At 44.0% G+C, this 23,225-nt stretch overlaps 2 protein-coding genes across 29 annotated transcripts in view; one reads left to right on the top strand and one right to left on the bottom strand.

Annotated features, from left to right (window-relative positions):
- LOC4577273 (peripheral plasma membrane protein CASK) overlaps window positions 1-23,225 on the top strand; it is a 197,169-nt gene that overhangs the window by 61,250 nt on the left and 112,694 nt on the right. The gene's annotated exons all lie outside the window — the stretch shown is intronic.
- LOC1281493 (alkaline phosphatase) lies at window positions 6,313-13,006 on the bottom strand. Its single transcript, XM_321411.4, has 8 exons — window positions 12,724-13,006; window positions 12,177-12,517; window positions 11,854-12,046; window positions 10,232-10,404; window positions 8,378-8,542; window positions 7,828-7,999; window positions 7,476-7,645; window positions 6,313-7,375 (listed from the first exon to the last, which is right to left on the bottom strand). Exons 1-8 carry the CDS (start codon window positions 12,806-12,808, stop codon window positions 7,028-7,030), a joined length of 1,647 nt encoding a protein of 548 aa, XP_321411.4. The 5' UTR covers window positions 12,809-13,006; the 3' UTR covers window positions 6,313-7,027.

Raw genomic sequence — 23,225 nt, 5'->3', positions numbered from 1 at the left:
TGTATTTCTTTAAACTTCCCACAATCACATCAATTGTTTCATAAAACGGAAATGAAGGTATGATCTTTCGCCTAGATTGCTGCAATTCGCAATACATGGCAGGTCTGTTAAACTAAATGCAATCATTAGTGGGACGTTTTGTTATTGTTTTGAAGTAGCAATATGATAAATGATTCAAGAATGGTTTTGATATGTTTTGCAGTAGAAACTAAGCCCCATTATAGCTAACAAAAATCTCTCATTACATCAAAGCAAATGATCCGAAATGTGGTTCCGAAAATCCCACTGCCGATCGATAAGAAATATCGCTCCTGGCTGCGGGCGATCGTTTTCGTATTCATGTCTTGCGCATCAAAAATTCGTTTGCTTCTGCTGTACTGTTGCTCCTCGGTCCCGCTGTCTATTCTGCCGTCCGGTGTAACTGTGGGGAAGGTATGTAATTTATATCGACGGTAGCATGTACGCGCGCGCGCTGGTAAACATTTCCAGTTCTTTTCCATTTTTCTGTGCACTTGGTTTTGCTTCTCTTTGGAAGCGTTCCTGCGGAAAGTTTGTTTCGCTGTTGTTTGGTTTTTTTTTCTCGCTTTGTATTGCTCAGTGTGATTTGAGTGAAAAACTGATATTATTTCTTTTCTGTGTTCTGTGCTGCCGGCGCCACTCTATCTTTCATGCGCTCAAGCAGCTTACTGCTGGCTCGTTAGAGTCGAAGGGAAAGTTTCGCATCGGCTTTAACAGTTTGTTCATTTCGACCTTTTCAGTAGAGGGACAAAACAGCATGGTTAGAGCATTCGACAGCAGCAGTGGGGGGAGGGGAGGGGGGAGGTGCAGCAAAAGGGCCGGTGACAAAGTGAACGCTACGAAGGCTCATGAAAAGTTAGCAAATGGTAAAAAGGGAGCATGGAAATAAGCAGAACTAGAGAAAAGTTTTGAAAAATTTACATCATAAATCTATTGCTTGTTCGTAGAGCATCTTTTTTGTGTGGCGTTTTTTGTATCTGTGGTCTGTGCCTGCACGGGGCTGAATTGAACCGCGATCGAATGTGTTTCGGTGGGCCGTTAAAAGCCGTGTCAGTATTGCGGTGAAGCGCGCTAGATAATGGATTGGCAGCGATGCGAAATCGTGATCCGTGGTTGATGTCGCGCACTGTGAGTAGCTGATGAAGAGGAGGGAAATAAGCTTAATGGTTGGTAGAGAATTTTGACATTTAAAATTAAAGAGGTGAAAGAAATAACTTTTTTTTGTGCGTTGGAAGATGTGCCAGATTAAACGTTGAACAGCTGCCATCATCCGCTTGACATTTGCCATTTTCTGCGTAACTAGCTGCTGTGCGCATATAACCAAGTGCTTTGAGACAAATATCCGTTTGGCTCGATGGCAAAATTGATTTCTTTGAAGTTTGGCTACATTTTCGTTAGTTGTGTACGAACATGGGAAGACAGTTTATTTATAGCTATCCAGTTCCAATTTCGCTAGAAGCAACATTCCGGAAGATGGCAAATAATGTGAAGCTCAATACGGAGTCCATAAAATTGATACACGCACATACTGTAGCGAGTTTGAGCGCGGGACCACCGTCCCGTGGTTCGCTTGCCATCCTCGCAAGATTTAAATCTGCTTCGTACGCTCCATTCAAATGCCGTTGGTTTCGTTCGGATACACCGGATGAAACTGTTTGTTGCTGCTGTTTTATTTACAATGCACTCATATATTTCCGTACCTCCCCATCATCTCTCCGGATAACGAATGCGGCCAGAGTTTAATAAATGTTTCTTTTCTTCTCTTTTTCCATGGTCTCTCCCCTTTTCGCCGCTTCATGCCGCGCAACAACAATAGGTAAGTGTCAGTAGAAACAACTACGACGACGACGACAAACGACGGCTTCCCCAGTGCCCTTTGTGGTGCGGTTATCGATTCGAGCATCCAAAAATTGCGGGATGACAGTAGAATGGGGGAAGGGAAAAACGGGCAAAAAGCATCGGTGGAAATGCGCCATTGAAGTTCAAAAATGGGCATACCCCGGTAATGGCATCGCGCAAAGAAGCTCCGCTGCTTCCTGCCATTGCGCGACCGACAGTGGAATCTAGTCGTCGAATGGTAATGCAATTTTTCATACACTGATAAATGATATCCATTTGTCACGCGGTTGCGCTTTCGCGAGCAGCGGGAAATAGTAAAGCATCATCACGGGAAACACGGCGAGAAGATGTTTGAAGATGATGAAATCGGATGAAGTGGTGGCGTAGGAATTTCGGCCAGAACGAACTACTAACGCTCGCAGATAGTGCGTTAGGATGCTCTCACTGGTATGGGGTGTTTTGTGTGTTGTTTATTTGTTTGAAACATTTTAAACGTACACTAATGACAACACGCGTGGATGGCCAGAACGGGGGGGGGCAATTTCAAACCTGACAACCGATGCGATGAAACTGGTACTCGGGTCATGCAGAAGCGGCGGCAGATTCGATGATTTGATGGGCAGGAACATGGTACACAGCGTTTTTGATGGTCAAAGTAATTGGCTCACCATTAGCGATAATTTTTGGGATGCAAACTGGCTACTTCTTGGAAGCAAGTCTGTGAGAGAGAAAAAAAAAGAGGATGGCAAAAATATTCCAGCGTCAATGAGGGTGCCCTGCCAATGACCGGCCCTTAATGGCCATAATTATGATGCTGACGGTGATTGAGGGTTTTTGATCGGTTGAAAAATGTGTCGCTACAATTCCTTCTCGCTGTCCTGTGTTGTGCGCTTTTGCGCGTGGATGCAGACTACCGTTTCTAGCTAGGACGAGGCACAGCACGAGTGGCGTAATTAATATTGTGGTTTTACAAAGCAGTGGGATTTTTTTTCTTTTTCATATTAACGGGCAGAAATGGCACGAGCGAACACATTCATTTCTTTTCTTGAGAAACCTTTAAAAGCGATGGAAAATGTACCGATGTGTGTATCTATGGGAAAAAGGGACTCCGCGACGCAAGGAATCCTTTCGGCAGCGCTCGCCATTGTGTGCTACCGAGCGCCGCGAGCGATGGATGGTTGCGACCTATTGGTCGTGGCAGGGTTTCCATTGAAACGGGAATGAAAAGCATCCCCGATAGAAGACCTTAGAGATGTTCTCTTCCCCGTTTTTTTTTGTTTTAGCAAGACGAAAGAATTAAATCGACCTGTCCCTGGCTCGTCATGCTTCCGGTATACCTGGCGTCATTCCCGGAACGAAAAAGAAAGAGAGTTTATACATATACCTACACAAACACACACACACACACGCTGTAACTATGCTGACCGGTATCAGAAAGGAAAGCTGTCATCGCATTCGTTTCATGCCGGGAACCAGGTCTCTGTCGAGGTTGGAGCGCCGCAGTAACTCGACATATTTCAGCTAATATTTCAGCTTCCGCTGGCAGCGGCAACAGATGGAAAGATAATGCCGTACCCTCTCTGGCGAGAGTGCACGGCTGTTGTGGCCTACAATCACTACCAGGTCGGGATGGAAGTGAATATTAATATTTTTCGCTGTCCCGCTGCGAGTGTGCGTTTTGTTAGAATTTCACTGCAAACGCCGACGCACTCTGGTTCGCATTATTTCCGCTCATTGGCGTTGCCATGGGTGGTGTGTGGCTAAACTGTGTGGGCGGGTGGGTTCACTTGTATTCAATTGTGCTTTGTAGTAATTTTCCCAGTGACCGTACCACCCGGAACAGGGAGCAGCTACCCTTGGTATATGATGTATTCATTTTATTTCTCCCTCGTATCGGTGGAACACATAAAAGGGAGTGCATTGTTAGAGATTACAATAGTGCATACCTTTCTTTCGCGATGACAATGATGCAATGCCCGTGGTAGGTTTTGACGGGTGCTTTAACTGTTTTACAACGGCTGCATTTCGACGAGATTTGCAGTGAAACAACAATTTGGTCGCGAGGGATCCAATGAATGTATATTTTTTATCGTTATGTACCTTTGTTTTTGTCATAAACTTAGTAGAGCATGGGATCATTTACACTCGGCACCCACTCCACCTATATCCATTGGCTTAAAGACACGGAGGCAACAGTGCCACCCCAAAAGTAATGCGCAATGATCCTGACAACCTATACATATTTCCCAACTCTCCCGTGACTCATTCAACAGTCTCCATCATCCGTAGAGAGAGAAATTGCACCCAAAGTGAGGAGTCCACGCTTTCATTCCGTGCCAAATAAAGTGTACAGCCTGTTGGATTTATTGTTACTGCCTCCCGGCATCCCTCACCACCGTTAACCATTGCTGAATTTACGTGCATGTGTGTGTGTGTGTGTGTGAATGCGCGCCTGCCCCCAGCGCCAGTCCATCGGTGTGCGACACCAGTTCGTGAGGCTGGTCCAGTTATTTGTAATCCCCCTTGGAGGCGGCGCACCAGCAATACATACTAAGTACGTGGCGTATCGTACCTTCTGAAGGGTTCCGACGCCGGGCAGCGGATTCGATTAAAAGCGAGTGGCCGACAAGGTGGAAGAGAGGTTTTGTTTGGTTGCTGCGGTGGGATTCATATTACGGTTATATGAATCCAAAATGAGTGTTTCGGCCGGAACCAGTCACCCGGCAATGGGCGCGCTATGCGGCAGAGCAAAATTAATAGTTTCGAATGGCTCAACTTCCGGTGGGTGAAACGAGTGTCCGGAGGTTTTGGGGCGTCGTGCACGGGTACGGATATTCGTGTTACACCACAACGAAGCGGAAGTTTTCCGTCGGTAAACTCCGCGAGGACGCTACAAATCCATCCGCCCATCGTTTCGACCATTTTGTTGCGAACCGTTCACGCCGGGCACGGGCGCCTTCCTCATCGGAGAGCCATAATGTAATAATTCCCGCGCGAATTGCTTGGACACCGTGGACCGCCGGCGAGTAGCGCGCCCGATTGTTGAGGAGAGGATTAGAAGGGTAGGAAAAAAATATGGAAATAGTTTCGCAGCGCACCATTATGGAGTGATTTTTTTTGGCCGCGTTTTTTTTTTATTGTTTGCCTTGTGCGCTGTTCTCATCGCACCGAGATTGTGTGTTCTCTTTGCTGCATAAATCCAGGCGCATGGGTTCGATGTTGCTTGAAAGATTGCTTACATCGGGCGTATGGAGCAGGGCGCAATGCAAAACGGTCGAACCGGGATTTGCTGATTCTCGGAAAGAGTTCGTTAACGTTTCCGCTCGGCAAAAGCAGCTCCAAAGTTGGATTCTATATTTCAGGCAGAACCTCTGTACGCTTTTTTTACGAGAGCAATTAATGGCTGAGTGCTTGGCGGCGGTCGTTTCCCTAGGTTCAAAGCGGCTCGCTATTTCTAAGTGGAAGAAATATATACTTCAAGCGTTCACAAAGCACAGCGGCGCACAAACACGGTATGGTGCGCATGATGGATGGGAAAGAAAAAGAATCCGCCAAAATGATGAACGTAAAGTTATTATTATAGTAAAATGAAGCGCAAAAAACAACAAACACGTAATTGCGGAAAACAATAGCAGCATTGCAACGTGTTTTGCTGGCGCAAGCTTACAGCTTGCCTGCCCGAAATGGGATGCACTTTTTCCCCTCCCTACTGTGGCTGTTGGATCCCGTTAGAGCTTCGATTGAAAAATGAAGCACTTAAAAATAAAACCACCCAGCCCGATCTGAGTCCCGTGTCGCTAAAGTCTTTTAATATGCTTCGCAGCATAATAGGCGCACGGAATTTGGTGGGCTCCCCTTTGTTTCGCCCGCGGCCGGGACAGGGTGGCAGTAAAGCCTTAAGATCCCTCGTTTGACGCTCTCCCGATAGTGTCGTTTCTGGTGCTTGGGATTTTGGTTCCTTTGCCGGGTAGCGCGGGTGTGATTTATGGGAAATAAGGCCACCGGCATAAGGCACCGAGGGCACGGGTTCGGACGGTGAAAAAGTAGTGTAATAAGCGTTCTGCAAGGCTGGTGAGTTGCAGTAAAAAAAACAGCCCGTCCAGTAATCGAATATAGAAATATAGTTAGTGCCGCGCGAGCACGTTGGATTGAAGGACGTCGAAGGCAGGGAGTGCGCTTATTGTTGCACTCATTTACTCACCATTTTTGCTGTGAAATGCGGTCCCCGGGTGTTTGGCTTTGGGTAAGGCTCTCGGAATGTTATAACTATGGCGAGGTGTGTCGTAGAGCGAGCGGGTAGAGCTGTTTAATTAGTGTATGATTTATGGTACAAGCAAGCGATAGATTGCACGCGATGTGAAGGATGGGGTTACTTTCCGCCGCGGGTTTCTTTTAATTGGAGCTTTTTGTTTGCGTCGAATAAAACTAGCGCAAGCATGTATGGAAGAAGTGTGCTTTTCATTATAGTATCGAATTTTTATAACTATTTTTGACGGTTGTGAGATTTTCCATTGTTTGGGTGCGTGTTTGGAACATCTGTTAACAGCCTCAAAGATAAGTCTTGTTATGGAATCGATCGAAGATCCTATCAACCTCTCACCACAACTTCTTCGTCTGCTTCTTTTTGTAACTCACGAAACACGTGCTTCTTTGTCGGTCTTACACAACAAATATTGCACATAATTGGATGAATTTTTAGAAAAAACTGAGCAACGGTAACAAAAAACTCACATGTACAAACTCGCTCATCTTTTAAAAAAATATAAAAAATCTTGTTTTGCATAGGTTCGGTCGTGCTCGTGCCTTTAGAAACGATTCCCTATCATTCCTGGCTGTGGTCCTTGGTTATCAACATTACCAAACCGATATTCAGCACAGTAAGATCAAAAACACGTTGCTTCGGTAGCGCATCTCTTTGATTGCGCATTTATTACTCTGATCATGTATGCTTCTGAGTGTGCCTCAATCTCAATCAACTCCATTGACGGCTGGAACACTGGATGCCAATTAAGCCGAAAAGAATATTCCGTTCCGGTAAGAGCACTGGGCGAACACGGTCAGCGCTCGACCATTGTACCTTCGGCGGCATTGGCGAAGGTTGTTGAGATTCCAAATTCTTTTGGCAGCGTCCGCTTCTCATTTGCTGTCTGTGTCAAAGAAGCTGTCCGATTTACGATTGCTGCTCAGTGCAGGCCGTACGACCCGGTCCAATGCATCCGGCGTAGGCCATCGCGTGCGGGATGAAATGCTGCTCGTAGGTACCGCTGAACAGATGCGCCCAAGGACCGCTAGCAAATACGGCCACATCGTCACCGCCGTGTGTTTCCAGCCCGAGCGGTACGGTGCTCGGAAAGGCGAACGATTTGTCCCGCATGTCGACCCGGTTCAGGTCGAGCCGGGCTTCGCGCTGCACGTTCCGATCGTAACCAGGTCCGTTCGCGTAGCTGATGGTGGCGTACGGCAGCTCATCATCCGCCCGCTGGCCATTATTAACTCCGAGTATGTCATTTTTGCGACTCTACGGGTGTGAGATGCGAAAAGGGCATGATTAGACAATCGGCTTTCGGACCGGGCCGGTACGGCGTCTCCACGGCATCCCCACCCCGTCCTCCCCTTACCGAGTAACCGCTCATCGTCATCGTGTGCGAGTGGTCCGCCGTTACGACAATCAGTGTATTATCCTGGCTCGTGCGGCTGCGTGCCATCTCGATAGCTTTAGCGAACTCGACCGTCTCGTCGAACGCTCTTATCGGCTGTGTGTAATGATGCCCATGATCAATCCGGCCGCCTGGTGTGTTTGTGTGTATGTGTGGGAGTGGTTTGGTTGTCCGTGCAAAGGTCCGAGTAGAGATGAAAGAAGCACAAGCCATGGAATAGATAGAATAAGTACAATAGTTGTAGCGCACGGAAAGATATGCTCCTAGACGTGGGCCCGTGGAAAGTGGGTCCAGTTTTTGCAGTGTCACGTACCTTCCACAAATAGAAAGTATCCATTGTCGTTGCGCTCGAGGATGTCCATCGCGGTTGATACCATCTCGGACAGCGTGGGGATCTGCTGTTCGTCCGCGTCCAGATGGTAGGGAAGATGCTTGCTGCTAAACAGGCCAAGCAAATAGTCCGTCTCACCGTGCGCAGTGTTGGTCTATGGAGACGCACATGGCGAAAGAAGTCGATAGGATTTCAAATTATGTTCTTCTCTTTGTTTTGCTGTCGCTTGTGTGTAGTCATGAATTTTCAATTGCTTCGTCGTAGCACTTATGGGAGAAAATAATGGTTTGACATAAGCCAAAAGTGTTCCAAAAATTTACTTTCTCCGTGCCTGTATCGATGGCTGTGTGTGGATGTTAAAAAGCTCGTCCCCTCAAATGTATACCACAGTTGAGAAACTATTGTGTATTATGCGGTGTATTGAACTCAATGTAACTCTACCATCAACCAGTTTGTGAATCTGTGTGCATGGAGTGAACAATCTGTGTTTTTGCTGTGGGTTCCCCTCTTCTGTTTTGGTATCCCTAATTACCTCGAGTAATTGGACACGGTTCTGCACGTATGCAGATCGGTGATGGGAATGATGATGTTGCCAGTGTTTAATTAAATCCTCTCCATCGGTGCGCCTTCCCCGGATGCCGTCGATGTCGGTTTCGTGGGTTGGCAGGAACTCCCGACGACCTCCGCCCATAATAACCTGCAAAACCATAGCCACAAGTGGAACGCATATGTAGTACCATGCAGACATGTCAATCGAGCACTTATCTAGAGAGCGGTGAATATGGAATCCTTCTCAAAAAAAGGAATATTGTTGCAACAGGGGTTCGTCGACTAATGAATGAAGTATGCACGTACATTTAGTTCGAGACAATCGTTGTACGGAATGACATTCCTGAGATCAGAAAGATGACAACATGGTTCAATGTTTAGTGAATGTTTGAACTGAAGAGAGAAAAAACGTATGGCGTATCATGTTAATTAAAATTGATTTCCAATGTTTGGTAAACTGTGTCTTCAAAGCAATGGTGATTTCTTTTGAGTACACTCAACAACGGGTTTACATATGGTTTGCATTGTCATCATCAAAACATCACCCACGGGGTTAGGAATTTAATTCCGTTCCTCGAACTGGTAGAGCGGGAGTGCGCTCAGCATCATAAACCCGCGTATTTGATTAACCCGGATCAAGTTCCGAGTGGCAATTGATTTCATTTAATTAAAGTCGTCGTGTACTTTGATGTGCGAGATCTCAATTATGTTCTGTGGTCTGGTGTCTGTGACTCACATGGACACACACAAACACACCAACTCCCACTGCTGAACGAATGCAAAACCTCCTCCCAACCCTGCAGGCAACCAAGCAGAAGCCACGCTGCTGCTGCTGTTGCTGAACTTTATTCCAATTCTTGCATTTAACTTTGGATCTCTAACCAAACAGTATTAGCAAAGTCACAAAAATGATCATCCAAGCTCGGAACACTAATTACGTTCTCCGAACGCTTGCGCGCCTGGGAGGCGGAGCGGAGGCTGAGGTTGTTTGCGGATTAGGGGTGCATTAGCCAGTGGTAGAAAATCGTAGATTTTCGTCAGCTTTCTGCATCGCCCACAGAGATGCGAGAGCAGTGATAAAATGCAGACTCCTTCCACCAGAGGCGGTGGAAGTTCGCGGGTGGCATATGAAAACATTCGCACACATTTGTGTTGGGGATTTGAACGGAATTCGATTATAGTAGGGTTGCGGCAGTGAATGCTGTTCGTTCGGTGTTCCTTACTCCTTTCATCTCCCAACAATCTTGCTCTCTTGCCTTATCGCGCATATTGGAAAGTTTGAGGTTAAGGCTGAAATGTTGGCGATAGGGTAAAGCTTAAGGGAATAGACATTGGCTGTATGTGGCTGGGTTTGATAAAGCAAGGACTGGTCTTCCTTACTGTCCGGGCTTTCGATAGCGCAGTTTACACACCCTCGGTGACAGAAGTACTCAATCCCCGGGCCGAAACCCAGCTATGGGGCAGAATGTTCGTGCAGAGATTCTTTTCCACCCGTTTTGTGGTAATTCGATTCGAAGTTGGTCGAGTGTGTGCTTTGCAGTTAGAGTGCAGTAGAGTAGTATTTGCGGTGACTGCCGTCAGAATGGTCAGATCTTTGTGCAATCGTTTCAGTGAACAGAATGAATCACGGTAAAAGATTACGTTCACACATTCTACCGTTGGGATATTCAGTTGGAAAGATACCAGAAGCTGCTTTGGATACTGTAGCTGCCTTTTTTGTTCCTCTTGTGGGAGCAAACCGCTTGGTAATATCTCAATGAATTATTCCTTGATCTAGGGAAACTTCAACGAGCAACGAAACGGCTCAGAGCCGCTGTGTGCAGATTAGTTTACTTACTTGCATATGTTTGCCGACCTCGCCATGGATAAGTTGGGAGGCAATATCTTGGCAAACGGCAGGATCAAAGCCGTCCTTCTCGATGGCACCGTTATACTCCCAGTTTCGATTGGCCGTGTGGGCATATATCCCAGCTGGGGAAGCATTCGTCACTTCCGTGGTCGTTACGAATCCTGCAAGGAAATGAAAGAGAGAAATGGTAAAAATTTAGAAAGATGACACACCAAAGCCAGTGCCAAGTTTTGGAGCAGCATGTTGGCCAACTTTAGTGCTGAGCATCATTAATAGGGGTTTTCCGAACTCCACCCGCTGCTAGCTTACTCTGTGAGTGTGACGGGTTTTTGTTTGGGAACCCTGTTAGCTCTATTAACCGATGGATGATGTTTGCTCGCCGAGTCAGGGACCTTTTGGACTTGTTTAGAAGTAGCGCCTAGCATAGTGAACGTTTTGAACTACTATCCATAACCTTCCGGTTTGCGACGAAATAGGACGTCTCGCAAAACGCGCGAACTCAAACGGGGGGGTACGAGGCAAGGGATATGAATGTGTGTCAATAAATTTGCATAAAATATTTACGAAATCACAAGGGATGTAATACTGAGCTCAGCCGCAAACATGACCGCTCCCGGTACCGGAGGCTCAACAGCTTGACCCGTCCGGGGATAGTGATTTCTGTCGTATTGGAATCGATTTTGCAGGGCGTCTTTGTCGCTGGGCTGTTCTAGCTCATGCTGCCGCTGCATTTTCCGACTGTCAAAGGCAGGGGACACATTTCACCTCCATACACAACCATGCCGTAGGATAGCCGGGTAGCAAACAAAACCTCCCACGGATCGCTCGTTTGAGGTTAGCTGGTTAGTGTTCCAGCATTTTGCAAAACGTCCGAGCTATGAAAGATGAATGTCACAAACACGAGCAATCCATCGGATACTCGGTACTGGTGGAGGATTGTTATATTAAAAGCATTCTACAGGGCTAGATAAAGGGGAAGGAAAAAAATGCCATCCAACCCGGTGTGTATGTTGACACAATGTGACGAATGATTGACGAATGACAGTGTGTTGTGTGCTGTAGGTAATGGCAGATAGTCGCGGGTAGGCAAGAACCGTTGGCTTCAATTGTTTTCGTTAGACATTGCCATACACGCATGTGTACATACACAAAAACACACACATATATATATATATATATATATATATATATATATATATATATATATATATATATATATATATATATATATATATATATATATATATATATATATATATATATATATATATATATATATATATATATATATATATATATATATATATATATATATATATATATATATATATATATATATATATATATATAGCCACAACCTGCCGTCGTGTAGTTTATACTAAAGCTAGACAACGGTCGCTATCCGCCTCACCGTCGATGTGTGGTGGAAAAGATAAGCGGTTGAGTTACGCGAAGCCACAACGGTACGTATCGGAGGTGAGACGCTCGGTGACTGTGCGAGGATGATGCTGCTGATGATGATGATGCTGCTTACGATGGTGGTGGTGATGCTGACGATCAGCCGAGTTGATGAATGGAAAAGGTGCTTGTAGGACGTGGTGAGTACGAACCGGTAGAAAGCCCAGCGTCCTGGGCCCATTTTGCAATCGAATGTACATGGTTGGAGGTATCGTTCTGCGCTTGACAGTCCCCGAGGGCAGCCGCGGCCGTAAGGCCGATGGTTCCGTAGTTAGCCTTCACTCCGGCCAGGTAGGCAGTTGCGGTGCAGGCCGAATCAGCAACCTGTACATTGGCGCAGTATGTCTGCGAAGTGGAGAAAGGGGAGAGACTCGGTGTAGAACACGGCATCAAAACACAACCGCCAAACCGGTTGGGAATGAATATTTGATTCAATCAATTCGTCAACTGGGCTGCTGGTTTTGCAAAGTCCTACCTTGGAAAGTCCCACGTACGGGAACCGCTCAAACGACAGCTCCGTGCTTTCGTCACCGAGGTAGACGCGCGTTGCGGCCAGCGTTGGGATGGAGAGTCCATCACCCAGGAACATGATTACATTCTTGGCCACCTTCCGGTTCAGCCTGTTCTTGTGCAGCTGCCGGTCGAGTATGTCCTGTGCCACGTTGTTCCAGTACTGGGCATGCTGCTCGTTTGGGGATGGAGGCTCGAAGCGCAGTTTAGGCATCGATGCGGACGAGCGCTTGGCGCGCTGGTCGGTAGATGCCGTTGGCGCGAGATCCGCGAACAGAAACCGCTGGGGATGCATTGGGTCGTATTCTGTGCGTAGGTTAGGGAAATCGAACGAAGTAGAAGCGAAAAATAAACTTTTAAAACATTTGCAACCACAAGCCAATTTCATTTTTTTTTTTTCATTTCGTCTAATCTGTCCATCCATACCCACATCGCTGAATGAACTGTTTGAGGAAACTTTTTCGAACGCGAGTGGGCTACTATCGACCGTATAAACAATCGCGTATACTGACCTTCCTCAGCTTCATGGTGCAATGGTGACGTCGAAACTAGGCCACCGACCAAAGCTAGATAGACGCACAGCAGCCGGTACAGCATCTTGAGCGATAATTACCGCAGACGACCTTTCAGGCACGGATGGTTTGGCCTCGCTGACCACACGCGTTCTTTTTACCACACGGTGGTGGTACGCAGCTCAGCCGAAGCTGTGACTGTGATTTTGTGCCTACGCACGACTGCCCCGAACGGTAGACGAGAGCACACCTGCACCACTGCACCAGCTGACGAACCGGGAAGCGTCTTATATAGGTGTCTGGTAATGGTGATAATAGCGATCGGGTAAGACGGTTTCGTCTTCCGATGATAAGCAACGGCAAGGCCTCCGTTCCCGTTGCCGAGCCGGTGTGATAATGTGGAGTTTCAAACGAGGCAATGCTGCAGCATCGCGTCAGACAGCTAGCTGTAGCGTGCTCCCGGCAGCTTAAACTGAGTCACTATCGGGATGAAGTCGGGCGGAAACTGGTACGAAAGAAGAATGTGATTGAAATCACAAAAAAACATGCCATGCCTGTCTGTTTGCCTTGAGTAATTACTGTGTTATTGTTTTTACTGAAGTGTTAATTTGAGTTCCTTTAATTTGCCAATGAGCAAGCTGCATGTAGAATAAAACGATGCTTTTAATTAGAGTTTCTTTGTAAATGGCAATTGGTTTTATCTATCAATGCGCCAAGAATTATAAATTGTTCTTGTAATGGAATTTTACAAACATTTCGAGGGTTAACTACTACCCTGTAATGCATGGATCTTATCCATTGCAATTGAATATGATTTGCGCGTTTAGAGATGAATATCAAGGTTTACGGTACAATCGAGAATATTTTCAAAACCGTTGAGCTCAACGCAACTTAGATATTTGGAAAAACTGGAACGAAACAAATAGAAACAGCTGAAGTCATATGAAAGTGTTGTATGATTTGCAAAATTATACAGACCAAGTAAATTGCTTTGAGGTGGTGTGGTAGGTTTAAAAAAAGAAGAAGATGACAAGCACGAAATTCATTTCGAACGTCATTTTTTCTGGCATTCGTATTGATGTTTGCTGTTGAGTTATTCTGAACGATACGTACAAGTCGTTTGCTGTCTTTTTTAGTTTTGGTTTGGTTTTACTGTAGCAGGTAAAAAGCCACCCACAACTCAGTACCGAGTGGTCGGTTGAGTTGCGTTGAAGTTTCTTGCTCGTTTCTAGTTGCAAGGTGAAAGCTTTGAGGACGTACATACAACAACTATATTCACGTTTTTCTAGTGTTTTTTTTTTGTTTACAACTTCAACCAACTACCCAGACCTTCGGTACAAGAGTGCTTCGTGTTGGTGGTTGAAGCTGAATAAACTGGATTGTACATGCACCGATAAAAAAAAGCTAAACACCTTCAAATATAACGTTGAAGGCGTTGAATGGAACTGGGTAAGATGATGTACTATTGGACCACTTCTCGGATTGCCTTAGCGGTAGCGGTTAAATCGTTCCCGAGCGTTAAACGACAAGCTGAAGCAGCGTGAAGAAGCTCCGTACTGTACCGTACTGTGTGTGCGCGCGTATGTGAGTGTGTGTGTGTGTGAGAGAGAGAGAGTTTTTTTTTTCTGCACGTTTTGTGAAATAGAAATCACGTGCAGCAGCGTATGACGTAGCTTTGTCCCGGTGTTATGACGTTGAGTTAACATCCTCGGTGTGCAGAGTATGTTCTGAAGGTGTAGTTCTTTTTTATGTTCCCACACTATACACCTTGCGTCTGTGCATCCTCGACCATACCTGAGCGGTCGCTGCAATACATGCTAGCGTTTGCATATCACGCAGCTTTAGAGTGTGTTGCAAGTCCCTGGCAAATATTTGGCAGGAAATAATGGATCACATTTTCCTTGAAGTAGTAGTGGAGGACGTGTTCATCAAGATGTGAGGCAGCGTGTGTTGAGATGCTGTCTGCGCAATATTTCATATTATTGTATAAATTGATGCAGTATCAACTCGACGATGTACACGTACAGTAGATGCGTTTTAATTTGTAAATCCATTTTAATTGGTTTGTGTATGTGTGCCGTAGAAATTGCTGCCATAATCACTTCGCGTACAGAAATATGTCCTTTCATCCAGTCATGGGGCTCACATAACACGTGCTGTGCTGTTCGTTGTCATTGGTTGCTCATTGCAAAGAGTTCATCGTTTTCTTATCTTATTGCGATAGCAAGTTCGGGCCGATAGCGACGGACACTGCTCTGTCAATTGTTTCTAGCCATGTACACTTTTCCTCGACAAATAAATGCCCACTCATTGATCTCTCACTCTCTCCCTCACACTCGTTTTCTGAACGCAAACAAACACGTTTTCTGAACGCGATAATCGATCCAGGAATCAAGCAAGCTTTAGTCTGTCACGCTATCGAGTCTCATGTGCGGCACGTGAAAGGCGTGCCGTCGTACAGAATGCGTGTAATAAAAAAGTAACTGAGCGATAACCGTGTCTATGCCCATCGTGTGTTTTTGTTGGCGTGTGTGCGATAAGAATATTTGCCCGAATGGTATCGCACCCGGTGCATTCGCCGACTGCACTGCCGAGCATGTGACGGATGCGAGGATACGAACAAAATTTTCATTTTCATGTACTAATCGATTAGCTGATTACATATGGCGCCAAAAAATGACAAAGTCTCCAGAGTGCTTTTAGTGTGTATTGATTGATTGTTATCTACTTCGCTGGCATTTGCTTTGATCAACTGGGCCGTAATCTGTAGAGCGATTTGTAAAATGATGTAATGTGTGGTAGGAATTAACCATCCGATGTCGCTCTGTACATGAGCCGGGCGATTCACTCATCATACAACGACGATAGTGCCTTTTGTAGTGGGATTGCAGTACTCGAGCAGTAGGGTATTAGTTTGAAATTTTAATTACATTAATGTACGATGCGAGCCCTGCGTAAGGCTGGCAAGCTGATAGATGGCACTTGAAATACCTACCGACAGTGATGCGGAGTTCATGCAATGGACATATTATAATTTAATATTAAAAGCGTATTACATATGCGCACACTTTCTCTGTGAAGTTAGTCATTTATTGAAATCCGATTTTAGTGTAAGTGCGATGCTCTTCAGTAGGTATTTCCATATTAGTATTTTCATAGTTCGATCTCACTGTTCTATATGAATAATTAAAAGGGTTCTTAAATGGTATACGATACAGCACAGCCTCCAAGAGTGTAAAAAAGGTACGATGAAAATTTCCACAATTTCACCCCAGAAATGATGACGGCACAAAATTAAATTGTCTGATTTTGCTGTTGAATAAATGGTACCATCATGACTCTTGCTTGGCACGCTTATACTATAAATAGCTGGTTCATACTTGCCGAAAAATGATAGAAACTCCGTGTATGTGCGTGTCCGACGTATGCTACTCGTTTGAAGAGCCAGTACTTTTTAAACATTGCTTTTGAATATTCTCAAATATAGTGAAGTGTGATATGTTTTCATCTCTGGGGGTGAATTGCATACCTTCGGACGAATTTAAAATTCATCATAAAATATCCTCGAGCTGATTGTTCTAATGAAAACGCTTCAATGCACCGCTGGGTTTCCGATGAACCGTATGGGTTTAGTGTCCACGATACCGTCACAAACCAAGGTTTGTGGGATCTGTATTGTACAAAAGCTGCATGTCACAGCAATCTGTCAGAATATATCCACCCATACACTCCTGCTTGATGGGGAATGTTGCTTCGATGCTTCTCCGTGGTGAAGCTACTGGTAAACTGAACAAAACGTTTTGTTTGAAAAATAGATTCTACGAGGTTTAGATGAGTTTTTTTTTTCAAATATTGTATCTGGTGAGATGCGTTATGGGAACAAGTGCTTTTATATTTTTCCAGTTGTACAAGTTAGCTACCAGACTAGTTTTAATTTGGAAATTGCAGGAAAAGTAATAGCTAAATGAAATCCCTTTCAATTCTACTAGTTTACCAAGAATCAGTCAGTGGCTGTAACAGACTGAATTCAGTGAAGACGCTTCAAATGTATAATGGGTGCTTTTGCTCTTCCCAGTGTCCAAGAAAACGGTTTGAGTTGTCAACCTAGCTACCTATATGTTGACGCTGTTTTTGCTGTAGCTCCCTAGATTCGACGATATTGATGTGGCTTTTCGGAACATTTCGGTAGTATTTTGTGATGCATCACTGTTTTCCGCACCGTTCCTGATTTTGTCGCATTCCTTGAAGGGAGCTCGAACAAAGCCAACGGAAAATAAAAAGGAAGGAGCAGTTTGTTGCAGTCATTTGCATTCCCTGTGGAACGAAACACTCCCGCAGCAGCAAAGTGGAATCTGTCGTGCATACGGTCTATCGGAATACTTGCAGTTTATTTTTTTTGCTGCTACAGAGACAGAGGTTGGATTATGCTGCTGGGATACTTTCAGAATCCCGAGGCGAAGGTTGAATGTACGAATGTGTTCCTTTGTTGACCCTCTGGGTTGGTGCATCAAGTAGATTTTAAATAGCTTGGCGTATGTTTAGCTGTATCTTGTCGTAGACATCCTGTGGTTTAACATTAAACATTCTTTATAGTAGTTTTGCATTAAATCTGAATATGCTTATGGCATATAGAATTTTTGTGGTGATATAAATTAGCTTTATGAGTAGAATTCAAAATGAAACCACAGTCCTTGATCGAAATAAATTGCAAAAAGGAGTAAGAAAAAAAAAATGGACAGAACCTGTACCATAAACGCTTTATTGGATATCGCTTAGAGCAGTCAATTACTGTGATTGGATTCTATTTAAGAACATGCCCAGGAACTAACCCGCAAAATGTCAACTAATTACACCACAATTACAACCCGTATCATCCGACCGATAGCAGCAACCAAACGGTTTTGCTAATTCGCTATACACTAAGCATTTCCATGGAAATGAAACATAGCAATTACGATTGTGCAAACATTGTGCATGTTGCATTTGCACCGCCAGTGCAATCCAGGTCATGGAATAATGTTTTTGTCCATCATACTTTTGCGAAAACCAGCCATCATCAACCCTTGGATCCCGTTTTCCCTTTGTCCGCTGTGTTTTATTAGTTTCGCTGCGCTTTGTCTGCCGACACTCATCCAGGTCGTTTGCTCTAATCATACGGACGCGCATTAAATGTGCATTGCAAATCATATTTCTCTGTCAACATGTGGGATGAGAATTGGGCCGTATATCTTATCACGATGGTAACCCTTGTACAGGAAGGGTACGTGGTGGTGGGTTGTTGGATGGGGGGATGGGGGGGTAGACAAAATAAGTATAGTGTTCAGTGATATTAATCTGTGATTGTCAGAGCACCACGGTAATATGCACACCACTCACGATGTTTCGGTGTCGTTGTTTCTTTGTTTATTTTTGAGTGGATCGAGAGATTTTGATTAAACCGTGTTATGAAATATTAAACCATCATCATAAAATAACAGTCACCATTTGTCAAATCGACCGAGCGGGCAGTGCGATGCAAATGTGCAGCATGCTGTCAGCGTGCCAAATTTTTGGTGGAACTTTTATATTTGGCTTTGCCATAAATCCATTTAACGAGCGGTGATGGGAAAGAGCACAATGTAAGGGAACGCTGGGGTGGAGAAATACTGCGCGAACACACGAAAACAATGGGTAGTGAGTAAAGTGCTGGAGCAGAAAGTGGTTAAATTAGAATGCACAAAATTGGTGGGAATGTATGACCGGGTCAATTGGTATCGCCACATAGCGTGTGAATCATTTGGCCTTTCGAATATTTGGACGCGCTCAGTTTCATTCTAGGCCATTTAAACCGTTTTGATGGTGTCGCGCTCTCACTACATCCACTCACTGTTTTATGTGTATTTTTAAAGCATGTTACAACAGCATTTGGTTGTAGTGTGAATAGTTACAAAGTGCTATTTGAGCTGACAATTAGTCTATTTTTGTGAGTACAGTGAAGGAAGTGTGTTGGACTTTTTCATGTCTTTCAATGATTTGCTTGCTTTTACAATGTTTAGTTGTCAGAAAATACATACAAAATAATTAAATATTGATTTCAGCACATAATATATCCTTTAGACATTGAGTACAATAAAACCAATGTAAGGCATACTCATTGGCTGTTCTGCTTCCTCGATAAAATGGGTAAATGCTTGGAAAACTACTACGACCATACTTTAACGATCAAAACAAATACAAATTTTAGATTGCAATCAAAACTTTCAACCACCTTACCGTACCGCACCAATGCATAGCAGTACCTTGGGTAATGGGATCTCAGTAATAACACATCCTGTAAAAGGTATGGGCGAGGGACAATAATTTAACAACAAAAATCATTGCGAGACGCTCCAACCAATTTTCTGTCCATTAAGCAGACGATTCAACCAGTTTGCAACCAGTGGCAAAGCAGTGGTTCAACCATTAATCGGTGCTTAAATAGTTGTGAGCGGCAGTTGGTACCAACATCGGTAGCCGTTGTTTGCATCTGGTGGGTGTCTCTTATATGCCTGCTTGCAGAAGGTGCCAGATACTTTGTACATGAAATTATCGCGCTCAGCCTTCCCCCGACAGTTGGGCACAGGAGCATGTACAGCCATGTAGGTCGGTCAAAGTTTAATCAATTTTCTTATCGAAAGGTGCTTAACAGGTGCTGTATGAGTCGGAAGATGGGCAGGTTTTGTGAAGGGTTTTAAGGCCGACACGATTACCGGTAAAGGTATGCCCGTTCAACGAAATGGCTTATTATAATCATCCACCATTAGCTTTAATTAGTTGACAAACAGTTAAAGTTAATTCAACTGTTTATGTTACCTCCGAAAAAAGAAACAACCGTACGGAGGGGATCTTATAGCTTGAAGCATTTTTTTCTCCTTTTTTTAGTTTTCAATTACTCATGGAAATCTGCGCTTCACGTCCTGTTGAATATTCCCTGTCCGATCGATTGTATCCCTCTTTGGAACAATGGAGTGTAGTAGGGGAATGATATTTTCTTAACCCTTAAATCTGATGGAAATGCAGAACCATCCCAGTTCGTTGAAGGGAAACTTCGCGTGCTTGCGAGGAACACTTTCACTTTTATACACTCGCGAGCATTCAAGCCCTTATCAAGGAGGAGTGTACATAAAGAGAAAATTGATGATAATCTGCTTTAGTACTGAAGGGTAGATTTTAGCAAGCAGAGGTAATGCCTCGCGGGTTCATATTCTTCGTATCATGGTGGCAGGACCTCGCAAAAAAAAAATCGTTCCAAAAAATACTTGCTACACCTTGACGTGGTGGAAGTTTCAATGACGTAGTCACCGACCGAAAAGAAAAGGGTCTCAGGATGTGGCCGAATTTCAGCAGCCCGTTCCCCCCAAAGACCTTTTGCCTTCGCTGTTATCATCCGGGATAAGTGGAATTGGTTGGTGTAAGTTTTAAGTGGCTCGTTTGCGAACGAAATTTTCACACACAGTGATACGCGTATGTGTGTGTGTTTGTTTGTTCGGAGCCTGGAAAGCGGGTACGATGCACTCGTAAAGGAGATTTCATTAAGGGATAAGGTTCGGGGCGATGGCACGAGAGAAAGTGAAGACGTAATCCCAACGTAACGCTTACGCATACTTTTGCCTTACTGCCGCCACCATGGTCGGCTGTGATGTGGAGGAGAATTGATATCGATAGTCATTGCAATTAATTTACTCCCAATAGCTTATGCTGTTGCTAGGTGTGTTAGAGGCGTTGGGTGGATTATAATTTGAGAGCTTTTGCTGCTTGCACAGGTTATCGTCCAGTTTGGGGAAAGTATTTTGTTTGGGGTTAGGAAAACATCAGTAAAAATGATCTTATGGGCATTGGACGGTAGTGTCGATTGAAAGTAAATTGTTAGGGCTTTATTCTGAGGGAGTAGGTTTCTGTTTGTAATTTGTAGTATGACAAGCTTTATGAATTTTGAGTTCAACTAGTTAATTTTGTTTCTCGATTGTAAAGTTTTATTCAACGAATGTTTTATCCTATTTTTAATATATCATTTTCGTTATATTATAGTATTCTACATTATATTGTTATTGCTATCTTATTTATGTTATGTTTCTACTTTGTGTAAAATTTTAAAGCAAACAAAATACTCTCATAAAACATCACAAGACCAAGAATTTACTTGGCAGCTTCAGTGTCTGACAGTTAATCAATTAACAATTTCTTATATTTTACCATTCCAAACGTACACAAGACCCGAGTCAAATGGGCATGCATTTGTTTTCTAAAGTGTTCATTGGTTTGGGATGGCTTCGGAGCCCTAGACCTAGCTCATTCTCCCGGTCGTCCGATTACTCTTCTGGTGAGTGTGCACTAACCACAAAAACTGACACATAATGTTAGCACCTGTCGGGTAGAATCCGAGGTACCGACCATCGGTGTACATACATGGGAACTAGATGTAGACGCACACGGGTGTGTTGAGCTGTCAACAGGTGCAACTGTCAGTTGTACCTTCACTTCTGCCCCGTCCGGAACAGCGAGGCGGAAAGTGTCATCGATTCAGGTGGTGTATTTAATTTCCTTTTCGCATGTATCTGTCATGTAGTAGATTCTGTGAGTGTGGTAGGGATAAGTTTCACAGGGAGAGATAGTCATTCTAGCTGATATGCATGAGCATATGTTTATTTAAGATTTGAATAAATGCGACGATACCACAATTCATCTAGCACATTCAACTGCCTTTGCCTTAGATTTGAAAAAGTGCCGGAGAAAACTTGTTCTTTATTGTATAATGAATATGTTTACATAGGTAAACCTGCACGTAATTATTCTTCAACGGAGAGCACCGTAATAGATTTTGTTCATATTTTGTAGTTGTCAAAGACGACCACAAAACACTAAAGATGCATGAACTGTTCTTCGGTTGCTCAAAACATCAAGAGCCATAGCAATGACTTTTGCACACATTTTTTTTCCGTAGCCCGTTTTCTAACCAATTCAGCCAACCGAACGGCAACGTTTGACCTTAGTCTGGCAGGAAAAATATGCAAATTTGCCTCGACGACGGTAAACGAGCGGCTAAAATAGACAGCATCGGTGGTTGCTAACCACACCACATCGATTGAGAAGAATGACCGTTGCTGCATCCTATGCTTCTTGAAGCTGGACTAGAAATCCTTGTACCGGGGTTTCCTATGGAATAGTGTTATTTTTTGCTGAGTTTGCACTATTGCGAATGCTGCCGGTCGGATTGGTAGATCTTTTTTGAAGAAGAAATACTGCTACAAAAAAAAAAACAGCAAACCCCAATGGTGGATGCATAATTTTATTGTTGATTTCGTGGCGTACTAGGTAGTGTAAAAAGAAGCGAGCGTACTAAGATGATAATAAGGTGACTGTGTGATGCGACGGTGTGTTGATTATGGTGACGACTACGATGATGATGGTGATGATGATGATGAAAAACGAAGAAATGGTTTGCATTTGAATATTGCAATATTCTTTCTATGAATGAAATGATATGGTTCCTCGAGAGAAGAGCACCGTCATGATGTCGAAATGCTGGAAAAAGTAAAGCTTCAGCAAGTATTGTCTAAGGGAACCCTGTTGGTTGTGCATAATATTGAGTAAAAGTTATTTAAAACCCTCTCGCGTTACTATGACCACACCAGCATACGTGTAACAAGGTAAAACACTATGCAGAAATCAAAGAACGGATTAACATTATGAAAGTTTTATCGAAGAAAAAGCGTATCGTTGTGCCACGCATTTCTGTTCAGAATGCCAGGAAAGCGCTCATCACGATGACAACCTTTCGTTGTGGTGTTTGGCATTACTTAAGCTCGTTAATGTGGTCGTGTGTCTTGGGGCACGAAGCTTCGCTGTAGTTGAGCAGAAAAGGGCAGATTAAAAAGCAAGTGCACACGTAAAGGAAGTGAAAGGAAGCTGTAGTTGGCAGTCCAACGTATGACTAAACCTTGTATCGTGAACTTAAATATGAAATAAGTTATGCTCGAGCAATATAAAGCATAAAGCATTCGTGGGTTGTGCGAGTTGAACTTGGCGCCCTTCATATTGTTCGTTGACGACGTGGGATTTTTAGGTCGAATGGTGCTGATGACATTCTGGGCAATCGTTGGTGGTGTTTCTTTCCGATGCTGCAATTATATGGTTTGCGCTTTGAGGTGCGTTTTTTTTTTATTTGCAGTTAATTTGTGAAGATCCACAATGCCTCGAAAACGTTCTACTGGAAAACTTCAGCGCGTAAGCGAAGCAAGGTTAAGTTCAGCTACGCTAAGACAGACGACAAAGTTGTTGAAGTCTGTACGTCTTGCTCGGTCTGGGTACCAAGCAACAGTAATAAATTGCCATCCTGCTAACATGGAAACCGTATAATTGAAAGTAGAAATAGTTTTTAGTTGTTTAAAGCTCTTCAGTGTTGATTGAATTTGTATAGCAAACTTGTAACGAAATTGAATTAATATCAACATATTTGCACAGGTTAGTGACGCACGGAGAAGTAT

Source organism: Anopheles gambiae, chromosome 2 (genome assembly GCF_943734735.2).
Source record: "Anopheles gambiae chromosome 2, idAnoGambNW_F1_1, whole genome shotgun sequence".
NCBI classification, from domain to species: Eukaryota; Metazoa; Arthropoda; class Insecta; order Diptera; family Culicidae; genus Anopheles; species Anopheles gambiae.
This window is presented reverse-complemented; position numbering and strand designations above follow the sequence as displayed.

What these genes read in the sequence shown, in the direction of transcription:
- LOC1281493 (XM_321411.4), bottom strand. Translation starts at nt 12,808, where the DNA reads ATGCTGTACCGGCTGCTGTGCGTCTATCTAGCTTTGGTCGGTGGCCTA. An exon ending in ACCGTGTCCAATTACTCGAG is followed by an intron (nt 8,000 to 8,377) that starts GTAATTAGGGAT and finishes GCGTCTCCATAG; the next exon opens with ACCAACACTGCGCACGGTGA. An exon ending in ATACTTTCTATTTGTGGAAG is followed by an intron (nt 7,646 to 7,827) that starts GTACGTGACACT and finishes CAAACACACCAG; the next exon opens with GCGGCCGGATTGATCATGGG.